Below are 16328 nucleotides of genomic sequence, written 5' to 3'. Positions count from 1 at the left end.
CTGTCCAACATCCTAATGCACAACCCTCCTGAATAATTCACGTCTTGAGGCTTTCATAGACAAAGCACGTGACTCTATTTTGTATTCATAGCTGTAATGGTTGGAGGTTGGTTATTGCGATACTGTATTAGTATTTAAACCAATCAGTACTGCACTTGAGCACGAAGTGTTGAAGTTCATTGCCGCACTGTCTCGTTCTGTCCCGTCGCCTCTGCTCGTGCTCCCGTCCCTACACCGTGTGTCTCCACAGAGCAACCTTCTGGACGTCGTGTCGAGCATTGAGCTCTCAAAGAAAACCGTGCTCCGCATCCGCATCAACTTCATCTTCGCCCTCGTCTATAACCTGCTGGGCCTTCCCATCGCTGCAGGTGCAGGGCTGGGTGCAGGAGGGGGCAGTGTGGTTCTGTGCGGGATATGGGGGAGTGTGGTTCTGCACGGGGGAGTGTGGCTCTGTACGGGATACGGGGGAGTGTGGTTCTGTATGGGATATAGGGGAGTGTGGTTCTGTACGGGGGAGTGTGGCTCTGTACGGGATACGGGGGAGTGTGGTTCTGTATGGGATATTGGGGAGTGTGGTTCTGTAGGGATATTGGGGAGTGTGGCTCTGTATGGGATATGGGGAGTGTGGTTCTGTATGGGATATGGGGGAGTGTGGTTCTGTATGGGATATGGGGGAGTGTGGGTCTGTATGGGATACGAGGGAGTGTGGCTCTGTGCGGGATATGGGGGAGTGTGGTTCTGTATGGGATATGGGGGAGTGTGGGTCTGTATGGGATATGGGGGAGTGTGGGTCTGTATGGGATATGGGGGAGTGTGGCTCTGTATGGGATACGGGGGAGTGTGGCTCTGTAGGTGAAACGGGGGAGTGTGGTTCTGTACGGGATACGGGGGAGTGTGGTTCTGTACGGGATACGGGGGAGTGTGGTTCTGTACGGGATATGGGGGAGTGTGGGTCTGTATGGGATATGGGGGAGTGTGGCTCTGTAGGGGAAACGGGGGAGTGTGGCTCTGTAGGGGATATAGGGGAGTGTGGCTCTGTATGGGATATGGGGGAGTGTGGCTCTGTATGGGATACGGGGGAGTGTGGCTCTGTATGGGATATGGGGGAGTGTGGCTCTGTAGGTGAAACGGGGGAGTGTGGTTCTGTACGGGATACGGGGGAGTGTGCCTCTGTACGGGATATGGGGGAGTGTGGTTCTGTACGGGATACGGGGGAGTGTGGGTCTGTATGGGATATGGGGAGTGTGGTTCTGTATGGAATATGGGGGAGTGTGGTTCTGTACAGGATACGGGGGAGTGTGGTTCTGTACGGGATATGGGGGAGTGTGGCTCTGTACGGGATACGGGGGAGTGTGGTTCTGTATGGGATATGGGGGAGTGTGGTTCTGTACGGGATACGGGGGAGTGTGGTTCTGTACGGGATACGGGGGAGTGTGGTTCTGTACGGGATATGGGGGAGTGTGGTTCTGTATGGGATATGGGGGAGTGTGGTTCTGTAGGGGATATGGGGGAGTGTGGTTCTGTATGGGGGAGTGTGGTTCTGTATGGGATATGGGGGAGTGTGGCTCTGTACGGGATACGGGGGCGTGTGGTTCGTATGGGATATGGGGGAGTGTGGTTCTGTACGGGATACGGGGGAGTGTGGTTCTGTATAGGATATAGGGGAGTGTGGTTCTGTAGGGGATATGGGGGAGTGTGGTTCTACATACAAACGCCACGCAGAACGTTTATTAAATCAGGAATCAAACCCCAGGCCCTTCCTGCTGCGAGGCGCGAGCGTTCACTGCGGGCCCTGCCTCTCTCCCACGTGCCCCCAGGGGTCTTCCTGCCGCTGGGCCTCGTGCTGCAGCCGTGGATGGCCTCGGCCGCCATGGCGGCCTCCTCCGTCTCCGTGCTGCTCTCTTCGCTCCTCCTGCGTCTGTCAGTTTGTCTCCCCCCACCGCTCACCCCGCCCAGACGAAGCGACAAAGCGCACGCACGGGCCCACGCACGGGCCCACGCAGGGCCCACACAGGGCCCACACAGGGCCCAGGCACGGGCCCACGCACGGGCCCACGCACGTTTGTCGCCGTCACACTGGGATTCAGACCAAAACTCAAAACTGGGATCGGGGCTCCGTCACCCGTCACGCTCCGTGCCACAATGGTGCTGCACGTTAGATGTTCCGCGCCAAGCTGCGAGGGGATTTGGATTGCTTCGTTCACGAGCGACGGGCGTCGTGCGATTGTGCGCGTTCAGCACGAGAGACTGCGAGCGACGTACAACTCTCTAGTTTGCCCAATGGGTGAGGGTGACCGACCATCCTGGCCATATATTTCTGTGTGCCCAGTCAAGAATTTGTGGTGGTTTGGTTTGGATCATCGATGCTATAAATGCCGATTAGCTGAGTGGCTCTACTCCACACACACAGACACACGCTTTATTTTTGGCAAAGAGCAGCATTTAAAGAGTTTCAAACCATGGAGGGAGGGGGGTGGAGCTGCCTCTACTCCTTGGCCGAGTCGAGTGTCACATTCGCCTCGACCCGGCATTTTACTTATAATACTGTGGAGGATTGAGCACGGCAGTTACTAAGAGGTGCTAGGCCTGCCATTATCAAGGTGGGCTCTGTGGTTCGCCTAGTTTCCCTGCTCGGTCGACTGCCCCCACCCTGCTTGAGTATGCGGAGGCTATCGGTGTCGAGCCTCGGCTTGTGTATTTTTCTGTTTTTGTATTTCCTCTGCAACACGGTGGTCCTTAGCCTTTACTGCAGCCTTGCAGCCCTTTGGTTCTCGCACTCCTTATCAAACATAGTTGAATGAGGTCGCTTCTTTAAAGCTAAGATAACTATGGAATTAATTTACCTTCTAAAAAAATATGGCATGTCCCGCACCCCCAGAAAGGACATCTCGCATTCCCAGGGGGTGCGTGCACGCCAGGTTAAAAGCCAGAACAGCGGGTCTCCTCCTCGCTTGTTCTCCATACGCGGCCGCGATGCCGATGTGGAGGTCGTACGGATGCTGTGTGAGCCTCGACGATACCACGACATTCAGGAGAAGCAGTCCACTGTACATTGTTTATCGACCGCACACAGTTACCTACACTTATGCAATTGTTCCCCCAAAAATGTTTTGTGCGGCTCAGCGTTCACTACCTAGGAAGGATTAGCACGGTCGCCTACGTAGGGTGCGAAAGAAGTTCAACACACGCGCACACACACACGTGTTCCCCGCGTCTCCTCGGCGTTGCTCGGTGCGCGGATGACGACGACGACGACGAGGACGACAACGGCACTGCTGCCGATCAACGCCGTCGCCCGCTGTCGCCTGCGCAGGTACCGCAAGCGGAGCCGGGAGCAGCTGGAGGCCGCCTCGTCGGGCTGGAAGGCGTTGGCGGCCGAGGACGTGCGGGTGCACGTGGGGGTCGAGCGGGAGGGTGGCGGCGGCGGCGGCGGCGGCGGCGGTGCCGCTGGGGGGGGGTGGAGCCCGGGCGCCGGCGCGCAGCTCGGGGACGGTGCGGCGGCGGCGGCGGCACCCGCGGGAGTGGACAATGGGGCCTTTGAGCCGGACAGCGGCCACCCGCGGGTGTGACCAAAAGCCGGACCGACGTCGCTTAGCTTCCTTCGAAACAAATACTCCCACCTGTGCGGCGCAGCGGGCACCTAATTGCAATTGCCGTGATGCCCTCTGTCCCATTTCGCGTCGCTAAACTGAGCCCGACGGCCCTCAGTCCCGCGGGAGCGCGAGCGCGAGCGAAGCCGTCGCGACCGCGTGGCGGCCTGCCCGTGACCAGCGCCCGTTGTCCCCCCGGAAGCGGCTCCCACCTCGAGCGGCCCCCGGCCAACGCGTTGCGCTCCCCGAGCTGCCGTGCTCGCGGCGCGCGCTGCGCACCGCGAGCACGGCAGTCGCTCGTTAGCTTACGGGTGGCATCGCAGGACGGCGCTAGGGCACCTACCGGACCCCGCTTGTGGCCGCCCCGGACGGTTCGATCCCGCACGAGCCATGCGGTGCAGTGCTTAGTTGACCAACATCGCTCTGCACACGATTCACCTGGAGCATAGGGGGGGGGGTGGGAGGGGGGGTAGAATCCCTGCAGCTTGCAGCCCTCAATCGCTGGCGGTTTTCACAGGGACTGGCCCTGTGACGCAGCCGGAAGGCTGCTCACGGCTGCGGGTGGCTACGACGATTGGTTTCTTTATTAGAACGTCGCAATGCATCACAATGCCGTAAGTCCTAATGCTTGCAGATTTCACAACACTACGTGTAACTTCTGAAAGTACAAATTGAAACACTTACTAATTGTTATCGTAACTTGGGAGTTAAAATGTAAATGTCTGAGTGGTGTTATTACAGGTTTAAGCATAACGTTCCTATACCCGTCAAGTGGTTTCTCTGACGTGCAATCACGAAAATAAACATTGAAGCGGAACAACGCGAGGGTGGACTCTGGCTACGCGATTCAAGCAAAACGTGCGCTCAGCGCATCTGTGAGATTGGGAATCCTGGCAACACGATCGTAAAAAAAAAAGTCGTAACGAGGTGAATAGGAATCCTCCTACAGACGACACCCAGTGCACGCCCCTCCAACCCTCTGACCCGGTCAACTCCTGCGTGCATGTCGGCATAATTTCTGTGACCCGACCTTTTAAAGTGAATGTATGACGTGAAATTTAACGGGCAGAGGATTGTGGCACTGTACCTTCTGTTAATCACCTCCGCATTTCCGAAATTTGCCGTGGAGATGTTACGTAGACCGTGGCCTTGCATGATGCTGAAGCTTTCACTCAATTTGGTCATGTAAGGCTGTGAAATCCAACAAATGCACAAAGCGTTAATAGAAAATACATTTGGACAAAGACATGCTGTTAAGCTAGGTGTGGTGCGAGCACTTTGGACTGTGAATGCTACACACGGATTGATTTACAAAGTGAAAGACCCACACTGTCGTGTTTGTGCCCCAGTGAAAGACCCACACTCTTGGTAAGAATTCCTAGGACGAGGCTTCATCATGTTGCTGGCATTTGCAAGAATCAGCCATATAACTAAAATAAAGAACATTTGAATCGGCGAGCAGATATGGCTCCTAACACAACTTATGACGAAATCATCCTCACGGTGCCTTCTCATGTTAGGTCTCAGGAGCCTAGTGGGACCTGGTTTATTGCTTGGATAGGAGACTGCCTCCTGCGATGCCAAGTGGCGTGAGCGTGGGTAGACGTGGCCAGGAGGTGGCAGTACCACGATGGCTCCGCGTGAGATTTGTGCCTCCTGCTTTGAGTATTGTCCCTTCCTGTGGGCAGATTTTTGTTCACGGATTCTCCATTTTCAACCCACATGCCAAACTTGACTAGGATTGGACAGATATCCTCAATGGTAAATACTGTCTGAAAAGAGTCTTGAGGCTTTCCTTTGTAAAGACCATTATTAATTTAATTGTAATGGGAAGGTGGGGAGGGGGAGTTTCTGTTCTGTGAATCCAGAAATTCCGAGTGATTCCCAGATACTGGACATGAGTGGCGAGTGAAAGTTGAACCGGTCCTGCAACCACCCCCTCTACACAGTGGAGGGGCACCTTCATCCACGAGCGGATTGTTAAAAGGGCTCTAAAATTATTAAGGAAAAACTAAAATTATTTCGATTTGTTCATTGTAAACGCAGGCAACTGTGCGGGAAAAACGTGGGACTGGAGTTCGATAGCGCCGATGGGTCTACGGGGTGGGCAGACGACAACAGAGGCGTGCTGTAGTTGGAGGGCGCTTGATCCAGTTGAAGAGCACGTGGTCAAACCCCAGTCGGGTCGGCTAGGCCCATCCTCCCTGCAGGGTTGATGGGCATACCGCTGTTTGAGGAGTCAACAGAAGTTGTCCTTTGCAGATACTGATGCTTGCCATGGGAATGTGGAATTGCTTGAAATTCCACATTCTTATACATCTACTGTGGCTTGGGGCTGCCACGGTAGATGTAAATACCACAAGTGCCTGTGTAAACTCCGGAAACGTTAGCGATTTGCCTCATTAAGTTATGGAAACGTCAACACATTTTTGCCAAAGATTGGACAAAAAGGGACATTTTCCAACAACGCATAAATCTATGGTCTGTTGACTTCAACGTAGGGCTCAGGACGACCCTAGTCCCAGGAACAAGGCAACATTACCGTGTTGATGGCAGTGAGTTTGTAAAGAAGCTCCTTTGCAGGTTCCATTTTCCAGGCAGTTTATTTCCTGATAACGTATTTACAAGGCGAGAGTACGACTAACACGTTTCACAGGGCTATGACCATCTGCAGCCCCGGTGGTTTCCACTAGATTCATCTCTAACAGTCCTTCTTGATGGTTTCCACCATGTCGATCTCCAACAGTCGGCCCCGAAGTCGTCCACCTGCAGTCGTCCTTCAGTCCCCAAGCCACGCCCTAATCGTGGGCCTTGCTCCCCTTTATCTACCCGCTCGGCCATGCCCCGGTAACTTCCAGCACTTTCCCCCGGTAGATTCTTCCAGCAGACTCTACCGTCTTCTACTTCCCTTCTCGAACCTTCCCTCGTACAGTACCCTGCACCTGTTTCCACCCATCTCCACTGACCCCACGATAACCGTTGCCATGTACAGTACCCTGCAAGTTCATTGGTTTCATAACGCCCTAATACGGTTCAACGGCACAAACGGCAGAAGAGCATGGCACGTGTCATGTTATCCTCGCGATTATATGGGCATCGGGACTTTGAATTCTATTACAGAACCCTCTATGAGAGCTGCCACAAATGGTAACTTGCAACAACAACCAGCCAGGTAGTCTTCAGGGTCTGTTTTACCGCGAACTTAATGTGCCCTCTAGAAATGTGCAGACGTTCGCCCGGGCGCTTTACCTGTAAAACGAATGCACGAGCAAGTGACTGAATACATTCCAGGCGGAGGCTACCACACGCACGTCCGACAGGACTCTGGCTTCTAGCTGGGTTGGGAGACCGTCATCTGGATTTATGATCTCGGCAGCACCAAGCTAGTCGTTGCATAAAATTACCCAGCAGCCATCCGGCTCTCGCCGCTGTGTACCAAACACACAGCTCATGCACAATCCCCTATTAAACACAAACATTTAAAACAATATTTGTATTCTAAAAACCATCTGATTTTCGCATTCAATCGGTCATTACCTTTTGAAAAGCGTCTTTCCAAAATGTTAAAAAAAATTTGTACAAAACGTCTCAACTAAATTTTCTGCAAGATAAACTAAACTCGTACTGTAATTAGCATAGAAAATGTGCCACCTCGCGGCGTTTGAGCCGCCCGTTGCTGGGCTCGCGAGCGTCACTCGCCATACGCGACGCTCGCGATTGCTTAGCGCGTGAACATCCCGGCTCACAGAAGCTCCCCTGGCCGTGGCTTCTCTGCTCTCTCAACAGCCCTGCAACGTCTTCCCCCTGTATTCTCAAACGGCTAAGCACATGGGAGTATCAGACGAATTCTTTGGCGACACTGCGCTGGCGGTGGTGCACAGGCTCAAACAGTAATAATCATAAAAAATCTCGACGCGTTCGTCAGTATTGCCGTGTGGCCTTAAAAGTAAGAGACGGTGGATAATGGGCGGTGTTTTGGCCGATGGCCTTCACAGTGCATAGAGAGAGGGGCTGGAGAGGTGCCGTGGGGCCTCTTGCGCTGTGAAGAATGGCCATTTCGCGACACGTCACCTATGGTACACCGTTTCTGATGAAGGCCACAGTGTGAATGCTTTTTTTGCATTGGTATAGACACACAGGTAAGCATTGGTAAACATTTTGACCGCACGTTCAAGCCAGACTGTTCGATCACAAAGCAACACACAAAGCCGCTCATTCCCACTCTCCCAGACGCCGGCTGGGCACCGTAGGATCCCGAAAACTCGTGGTCGCAAACTCCACGCTGGGGGTTTGGCAGCGGGCCCTCACAAGCTCCGGACTCTCACGCCTCCCAACGGTAAAACGGGCGCCCGGCGCCGCCCTGGGTCACCAGACGTCGCACTTGTTCCGCGGGTTCATCGGCGACGCCGCGGGGCAGTTGAACGTGGCGGCGAACTCGGCAGAGTTGGACAGCGACGCGAGCGTCCGGAGGCGCGCGGGGCTGTGCGTGTCCCGCAGCAGGAGCTGGCGCCGGCGGTCCTCCGCCGTCTCCGTGGAGCACCACACCTGCGGCACGAAGCGCGCGACGCCAAGGCTGCTTTTGGTCGGCGCTAAGTGGGCCCGCCCCCCCCGAGGCTCGGCTATGGGCAGGTGGTGAATCGGGCGTTGGTTTTTGGGCATGTTGTGCAAGTCCCTCGACGTCCCCCGTGTGTGTGTGTGCGCCGAGCGGTTCTGGGTGCAGGTTACTATACATCAAGGGGAAATTGGCAACACTGACCACGAACGCACGTGGATGAAAAACTGAACATTAGCAGGGAGATAAGAGGGAAGATTACGGTGCCGAGAGGTGAACGACGTTGAGAGGTGAGCGGCGACGAGAGTTGTGTGGTCACGGTGCCGTACGTGGCGTTGTGTGAAACGCTGAATCGGGAGCTCGTGATGACTGCATCCTACCTGAGAGAAGGCTGTGAAGAAAATTTGCCGGTCGGTGAGATTCCTCACTGGCAGGAAGGCTTCCTCACCCCTCTCCTCTGTCCACATCTCGTAGGCCTACAAAGACAAAGATCCCCCCGTGTATCCTTAGCAGAATGTTGGGGCAAGTGCTGTTAGCGAGCACCTATGAAGGCCGGCACTGCACACCCAATCGCCTTTTTCTTCCCAGTGGCGATGTTTACAGATGGCACCAGGTACTCATTTTGGGGCTCAGTCGACCTAGGGGAGGCCCAGGACCGGTTCAGATAATAGTCACTGGCGTTGGCCGTGAGCGGGAATCGAACTCGGGATCGCCGGGTTCGTAGCGCAGCGTAGCGCTACACTGTCGCTCCCCACACAAAGATAAAGATCCCCCGTGTTGCTTTACAGACTGTTGAGGCAAGTGCTGTTAGCGAGCACCTATGAAGGCCGGCACTGTGGCGCACGAGGGGGTGGGTGGCCAGCACCGCACTCGGTCCGCCATTATCTCCCCAGTGGCGATGTTCACACACACCGCACCGGGTACTCATTTTGAGGCCGAGTCAACCTAGAGGAGGCCACCGCCATGAGGTGCCCGTGGCGCTGCGGACCCGGAAGGCCGTCTTGATGCCGCCCAGGTCGGCGACGTTCTCCCCCAGGGTCTGCCGGCCGCTGAATCGCTCCTCGCCGCCCGCAGCCCAGCGCTCGTAGAGCTCCACCAAGCAGTCGCTGCGCTGCTTGAACGCGGCGAGCGACGCGCTCGACCACCACGTACGCATCCGGCCCTGGCCGTCGAACCTCCGGCCTGCACGCGCAGTCACGGTCGCGACGCGAAGCCGATGATCTCTGCGCGTGTTGGTGATCCCTCTCCATGCCGGTGATCTCTGTGCGTGTTGGTGATCCCTCTCCATGCCGATGATCTCTGTGCGTGTTGGTGATCCCTCTCCATGCCGATGATCTCTGTGCGTGTTGGTGATCCCTCTCCGTGCCGATGATCTCTGTGCGTGTTGGTGATCCCTCTCCATGCCGATGATCTCTGTGCGTGTTGGTGATCCCTCTCCATGCCGATGATCTCTGCGCGTGTTGGTGATCCCTCTCCATGCCGATGATCTCTGTGCGTGTTGGTGATCCCTCTCCGTGCCGATGATCTCTGCGCGTGTTGGTGATCCCTCTCCATGCCGGTCATCTCTGTGCGTGTTGGTGATCCCTCTCCATGCCGATGATCTCTGTGCGTGTTGGTGATCCCTCTCCATGCCGATGATCTCTGTGCGTGTTGGTGATCCCTCTCCTCTGTGCATTTATTTATGTTTGAGGGGGCAGCACCCGTAGAAAGAATCAGGAGCACGATTGTTATCTTGTACGAATGCCGTGCGTTCGCTACGCTGGTTCTGACGCAAGTTTTCAATAAATGGCACCAACGGCTCCGCACAGATGCCATGGTGACCATACCCTGTTCCCGTCTCGTCGGAACGTTCCCCGAGCACAACCAAGGTTGGAGTTCTACGCAAGAAAGGGCGCAAGGAGGCTGCACGAGCGCATGGCACCTACGCCAGCGCAATGACCGCGCCAGCTCCGACCGGCAACCAAACGCGTTCCGTGTGCCCTGAGTGCCGACGGCCCAGAGGCGAACGCCACACTCTCGACTTCCGCTAGTTTACGTTTTTACCGGTCCACGCGTGAATTAAGAACGACAATGTTGGATTCGCCGTGAATCAAAAAAACAACGCGCGGGACTGTGTTCGCCTTGTCTGTGACGCGGAAGTTGGCATTGCACCGCACCTTGGTCGTCGAACGCGTGAGTCACTTCGTGGCCGATGACGACGCCAATTTTGCCGAAATTCACCGCCCTGAAACCCACGAGCAGAACGACGCACAGAGCTCCATCATCATGCTACAGTCATCACACAGACCTCCATCATCATCCTACAGTCATCACACAGACCTCCATCATCATCCTACAGTCATCACACAGACCTCCATCATCCTACAGTCATCACACAGACCTCCATCATCATCCTACAGTCAGCACACAGACCTCCATCATCCTACAGTCAGCACACAGACCTCCATCATCCTACAGTCAGCACACAGACCTCCATCATCATCCTACAGTCATCACACAGACCTCCATCATCATCCTACAGTCATCACACATACCTCCATCATCATCCTACAGTCATCACACAGACCTCCATCATCATCCTACAGTCAGCACACAGACCTCCATCATCCTACAGTCAGCACACAGACCTCCATCATCCTACAGTCATCATACAGACCTCCATCGTCCTAGAGTTAATAGACGAGCGTGCACGACACATCAACCTCCAACACGTCGACACGTCGACCAAAGATTGTCCCATAAACACAGGCATGTAATCTTAGGTGGGTACACGGCATTAAATAAAAATTTTTAAAAATATTTTCTTCAGGATGTCGGCATCGCTGGTGATGCGGCAGTTATGGTGGTCCCCATCGCGAGCTGCGATTGGGTCGGGACAATATTTGTGACAGGGTCGGCACTGGGCCTTCTCCTTGGCCCGCTGAATGCCACTCGCAGCAGCGCTGCATGGGAGCTCAAATGATGTCTCACACCAATGGTATAACGTGGATTATGACCGCTACACGCTGGTTTTCTCAGCCGATATTATGGTGTCTAATGACAGAGATGTGGTCAATATCGTGACGTGGCCTAACCCAAAAATCATAATCAACCGTGCATGTGGAATTGCGCGTTGTGGTGCATTATGGGTACAAGCGTTTACAATCAGAAACTCTGTTCTGTCTCCACATATCACGAATAATGTTTAGTCCACTGGCCTATCCACACTCTCAATCGCTTGGCGCTCATTGAAGAAATCTTTTTAGTATTGTTTTTTTTTACTTTTTTTTCCTCCAATATTATTCCAAATGCTTCATCGGCACTGTGTCACGAGGCGAGTAAATTAGCTGTCACAGTAAGCAGTGCATCACACTGCAGATATCACAGCGCTGCTTCAGAAGTCACCTCAACAGGCCTCTCACATCTAGAACTAGACGGAACTCCAATTCCCTTGCAGAGAGCGTTCGTCTCACGGAATTCAAAACTGACATTTGTATTCCCCAAGGCAGTGATTATGCCGAAGTGACGAAGCCGAGTCTCGTATGGTTGTTCGGTCATTGGTGACCAGGGTTGAGACCAGCAACTAAGCTACACCTTGGGAAGCATGTCAATCACGAGTGGCCGCTGGAATTCAAAACGCGAACCCTAGCGATGTTGGCGCAGTACTCCGACACAGCTGGTGATCATCTGTGTCAACCGCCATTTGTAGGTTTTTATGGGCCGTGTGTCAAAAGGTTTTTTGTTTTCGGCGTTCTGCCAACACTAAATATTACGATAGACTCGAAGAGCACGGGGGCCTCCGTCTCCCGGGACGCCACGCGCTGAAGGCAGGCAGGCATGCAGTGCGCCGAGGGGTGCGTTGCCGGCGTACATGGGGAAGTCTCCGTGGAAAAGCGGCGGCTGGAACAGCGCCGCGGGGAGAACGACGGTGTTCTCCTCCGGGGAGTAGTACGCGTTGGCCGTCTGGGGGTTCATGCTCCACCTTCGGCACGCGCACGCACGCACGAGTGTGAACAAACGCGCGGACGCTCACGTGTAGGTATGGAAAGCAGCGAGCACAGAGGGTCCGCTTCATAGAGCAATGACGATGTCGGCGTGTAAGGCGCCGCGCACGGCCCTCGCTCGCTCTCCAAGAGAAGAGACTCAGATGCACCAGGAGAGAGGAACCACAGACGGGCGGGAAAGCAGAAGCAGCGGTGAGGCCACGCCAAATTTCCTTCCCAAGCTCTGCTCCGCTACAGATATTAAGATGTTATCGGGCCAATGGATGAGTGGTTACGTGTAACGTGTAGTAAGCATACACGTCTATGTCGTGTCGTTAATGCTTTAAGTTGCATCTGTACAAGAGAGAAAAATAAGTTTAATATGGCTTTTTTTGCGAGACATACTCGCACACCCAGGCTAATTCAACTATTCACATAGTCGCACTTTTGCTGAATTTCTTGGGGGGGGGGGGGGTAAAAAAAAACACAATCCCCTTCGTGATTAATCGAGGGCAAAAGGCCAATAAACACAACACAGCGATGGACTGCGCTGGCAGTGGTGAACAAAGCACGCAAATTAAACCTCCCCTGGCACCAATGGCCCTTGCCACTGCATCACAGCAGAAGCGCACGCGCACGTGGGCCTAACGTTTCTGAACCATATCTCAAAATGTGACTGGCACACATTTGTTTATGTTGAAAGCGAGTCACACCTCCGATTAGCACGGTTGGCTACGTACGGTGCGAAAGTCGCTCAACGTCCGGGTGTTCCGGTTTTCCCCTCCGCATTTCGACTCAAATGCGCGTTCAGAGTATTTGTCGACTGCTATAAATTTCCACGCGATGATCAGCCACTTCGTTGAGCTTTCGTTTTTGATAGCCAGGTCGGCTTCAGAAAAAAAGAGCTACACATCTCAGAGGGCCCCCCTAACCTGGTCAAATTAAAAAAGAGTAAAAAAAGAGTTGAAAGCCATGATGAATCGTGAATGTGTCTGCACGCCATTTATGAGTGGGTCCCCTTGGCAGTAAGGGTTCCCGACGGAGGAGGACAGAGGCCTCACAACGCACCGATTGTTGTCGTTGTTGTCCACAGGCACGCTCAGCTGCTGCTGCAGGGTTTCCCTCCGTGTCCGGTACAGCTCCAGCGTGTTCTCAAATAAGCTTCCCGACACCGTGACCTGAAAGGGCCGTGGTTTTCCGACAGATCTGCTCCGATCGGCGATGTCACAAACGCGCAGCGCAACCGCCATGCGTCTACGGTCTGAACTTGCGTTGAACTTACGTTTAGCCGTTTCGGATTTCTCGCGAGTAGTCGGCACCCCCATAAGATGATTTCTTATTATTTTTCAATTTATATTTTCAATGTTGTTTCAAACAAAAACATCGTTTTCAATCCCATGATGTGTGCGTTGACTGAGGGTTGAGGCACCAAAGTGACACTGGGCGTGGAGAAACAGTGGGTTCCGATCTGAGCGACAACTCACGTTGGCGTACAATCGATCCAGGAATCCTGGCTCAAGCATCCCTTGCGGATACCCCACTTGAAATTTGATGGACATGGACTGTGGAGAAAAGGCACAAAACGCGTATACCATAGCGGTTACATGGCGTGGCGCGGTGGTAATGGTATCACATCAGTGTGACTGAAGCACATCTACACGTATTATAACCCTTGCCGAGACGTCCGCGAATTGCAGGGTGTGGTGGTGGTTGTCGATCACTGCTGAATTACTCGCGAACGCGTAAGTGCTCCGGCATGAATTTCTATTCAGAGAGGTGTAGCGCCGCTGTGTTTAAAAACATTGTCACTCACCGCAGAGAACTGTAGCGACACGACCGCACTCTACGATATCTGGCGCCAAACCGTGCTACACGACCTCCCGTGTAGCCTTTTACTTCCGATCCCACTTCGTTCTTCGATGATGTAAATGTACGTCATCGGAAAACGCAATCCGAAGGAAAAACTGTCTCCTCCATCGGAACGGTAAAGGGTTGAAGGCCAGGGAGCAGTGGCGGTACTGTCCTGTCTGAAGGTCCAGATGGTGTCTTTTTTGTTGTTCGGTGCTCACTGTGTTTTTTTGTCTGGGCAACTCGGCTCTCAGGAATGTGCCCAGAAAGCCCATCCTGGATTTGGGCTGACACGCACCCAGTCCAACCCGAGCCATTTGGGAGCTGATTAGAGTTCAGATTCACGTTGGACCGAGTGTTGCGGCGCATCTCCAGGGCCAGATTTACTGGGCAAGGGCTCGTGGACCAGTCCAACCCTCGGTGCGAACTTCCCTTTCACTGTTTGGATGGAAACTTGTTATTATTGCTTCACACATCACCCATCAGCTTCCTATAAGCCATCATTTGACGCCCACCAGCTGGTGCCCACCAGCTGAAGCTCACCAGTTGATGCCCACCAGCTGATGCCCACCAGCTGATGCCCACCAGCTGAAGCCCACCAATTGATGCCCACCAGCTGAAGCTCACCAGTTGATGCCCACCAGCTGATGCCCACCAGCTGATGCCCACCAGCTGAAGCCCACCATTTGATAACCATCAGCTGAAGCCCACGAGTTGATGCCCACCAGCTGATGCCCACCAGCTGATGCCCACCAGCTGAAGCCCACCATTTGATGCCCACCAGCTGAAGCTCACCAGTTGATGCCCACCAGCTGATGCCCACCAATTGGTGCCCACCAGCTGATTGCCCACCAGTTGATGCACACCAGCTGATTGCCCACCAATAGCCCAGCCGCCCTTGCCCGCGAGGTGCCGTGCATGCCCCCTACCTTCTCTTTGGCTGCCGCGCGAGTCTTGCCGTCCATCCACGCGACGCTGTCCAGGTTGCTCACGAATGCATTTCGTATCCTTGTGACGATGTCCTCCGCCTGCAAGGTTCATCGACCGTTTGTTCATGGGGAGGAGGGAAACCAAGTTAAAAGTTTACGGGACCCATTTTGCCAGTATCAAGATGATGAACATTTAAAAGAAAAAAAGAATAGGTTTTACCCTTTCCAGCAAGAATACAGGAGGTGTTTAGATGTTCAAACACCAAATCGACAGTCATCACGCAGCATCAAGTCTGCATTAACCACGCATCCTTGTGGTAAAACGTGCAAACAAACATCCTATTATAACGAGGCCGTAGCCATGGAGTCAACATTGTGGGGGGGACCAAATCTTCCAGGGGTTCTGGGGGCCCCCCCCCCCAGAATTTTTTAAAAATTTTAAAACGCATTTCCTGCCTAAAATATAAAAAAATAATTAACTAACACATGGGATGGACTTTTTATTTACTTATTACAATAATGTCTAATAGTGTTATTGTATTTACATTGCTCTGTTTTTACTTTTTACCATTTCTTGTTTCATTGTATGTAATGGCAGAGATTAGGGATTAATAAAGCACAACCATAACCACAATCATATAAACAGAAATCTATGCGTTGATTTATATGAAGACAAGTCCAGACATTGTGGACAAGGTTTAGCAAATTGTTGTTTTTATTTACATAGCATAGCAATTAAAAATATATATTGTTTAAATCAATATATTGGGGGGAGGGAACATTTTGAGCATATTTGAATATTGGGCGGGATGTGTCCCCCCCAAAATACATTATAATTACGGCCTTGTATTATAATGTACGCAATGTTTTACCACAAGCATGTGTGGTTAATGCAGACTTGATGCCTTGTGATAGCTGTCGATTTGGTGTTTGAACATCTTAAACACCTCCTATTCCTGCCAAATAAGGGAAAGCCTTTTTTATTTTAAAGCCCAAGTTGAAGTTTGCTTTGGTGTTCAGTTACAAAGTGTCACACACGACGACATCAGCATGGCAAGCAAAGCCCTGCGACACAGCAGTCTACCCGTGGGGGCGGCCGCTGCTGGTACTGACTGCTACTGCTGGTTGCTACTGCTGACTGCTGCTGCTGACTGCTGCTGCTGACTGCTACTGCTGACTGCTGCTGACTGCTGCTGACTGCTGCTGCTGACTGCTGCTGACTGCTACTGCTAATGCTGACTGCTGACTGCTGCTGCTGACTGCTACTGCTGGCCGCTGCTGCTGACTGCTGCTGACTGCTGCTGCTGGCTGCTGCTGCTGCTGACTGCTGCTGACTGATGCTGCTGGCTGCTGCTGCTGACTGCTACTGCTGAATGCTGCTGACTGCTGCTGCTGCTGGCTGCTGCTGCTGGCTGCTGCTGCTGCTGACTGCTGCTGCTGGCTGCTG

At 53.4% G+C, this 16328-nt stretch overlaps 2 protein-coding genes across 11 annotated transcripts in view; one reads left to right on the top strand and one right to left on the bottom strand.

Annotated features, from left to right (window-relative positions):
- Positions 1-4410, top strand: part of LOC116942805 (copper-transporting ATPase 1-like) — a 52540-nt gene extending 48130 nt beyond the window's left edge. For 8 of the 9 annotated variants that reach the window (XM_032955097.2, XM_076067536.1, XM_032955096.2 and 5 more), the window contains 2 exons: positions 251-368; positions 1818-3307. In XM_032955097.2, coding sequence (XP_032810988.2) covers positions 251-368; positions 1818-2272 — 573 coding nt within the window. In that variant the 3' untranslated portion in view covers positions 2273-3307. The other variant, XM_032955094.2, reaches the window with a different exon arrangement.
- Positions 4411-6174: 1764 nt separating this feature from the next.
- Positions 6175-16328, bottom strand: part of LOC116942807 (endothelin-converting enzyme 1) — a 43392-nt gene continuing 33238 nt past the window's right edge. The window contains exons 12-19 of one of the 2 annotated variants that reach the window (XM_032955102.2): positions 14882-14980; positions 13589-13666; positions 13173-13282; positions 11993-12103; positions 10299-10366; positions 9131-9324; positions 8523-8618; positions 6175-8135 (exon numbers count right to left, since the gene is read on the bottom strand). In XM_032955102.2, coding sequence (XP_032810993.1) covers positions 7956-8135; positions 8523-8618; positions 9131-9324; positions 10299-10366; positions 11993-12103; positions 13173-13282; positions 13589-13666; positions 14882-14980 — 936 coding nt within the window. In that variant the 3' untranslated portion in view covers positions 6175-7955. Of the gene's footprint in view, positions 8136-8199; positions 8619-9130; positions 9325-10298; positions 10367-11992; positions 12104-13172; positions 13283-13588; positions 13667-14881; positions 14981-16328 lie in introns of those variants that run through there. The other variant, XM_032955101.2, reaches the window with a different exon arrangement.

Source organism: Petromyzon marinus, chromosome 16 (genome assembly GCF_048934315.1).
Source record: "Petromyzon marinus isolate PM22_M1 ecotype Great Lakes invasive population chromosome 16, UKy_Petmar_22M1.pri1.0, whole genome shotgun sequence".
NCBI classification, from domain to species: Eukaryota; Metazoa; Chordata; class Hyperoartia; order Petromyzontiformes; family Petromyzontidae; genus Petromyzon; species Petromyzon marinus.
Note: the sequence above shows the minus strand (reverse complement) of the source record. Positions and strands in the feature narration are given on the sequence as shown.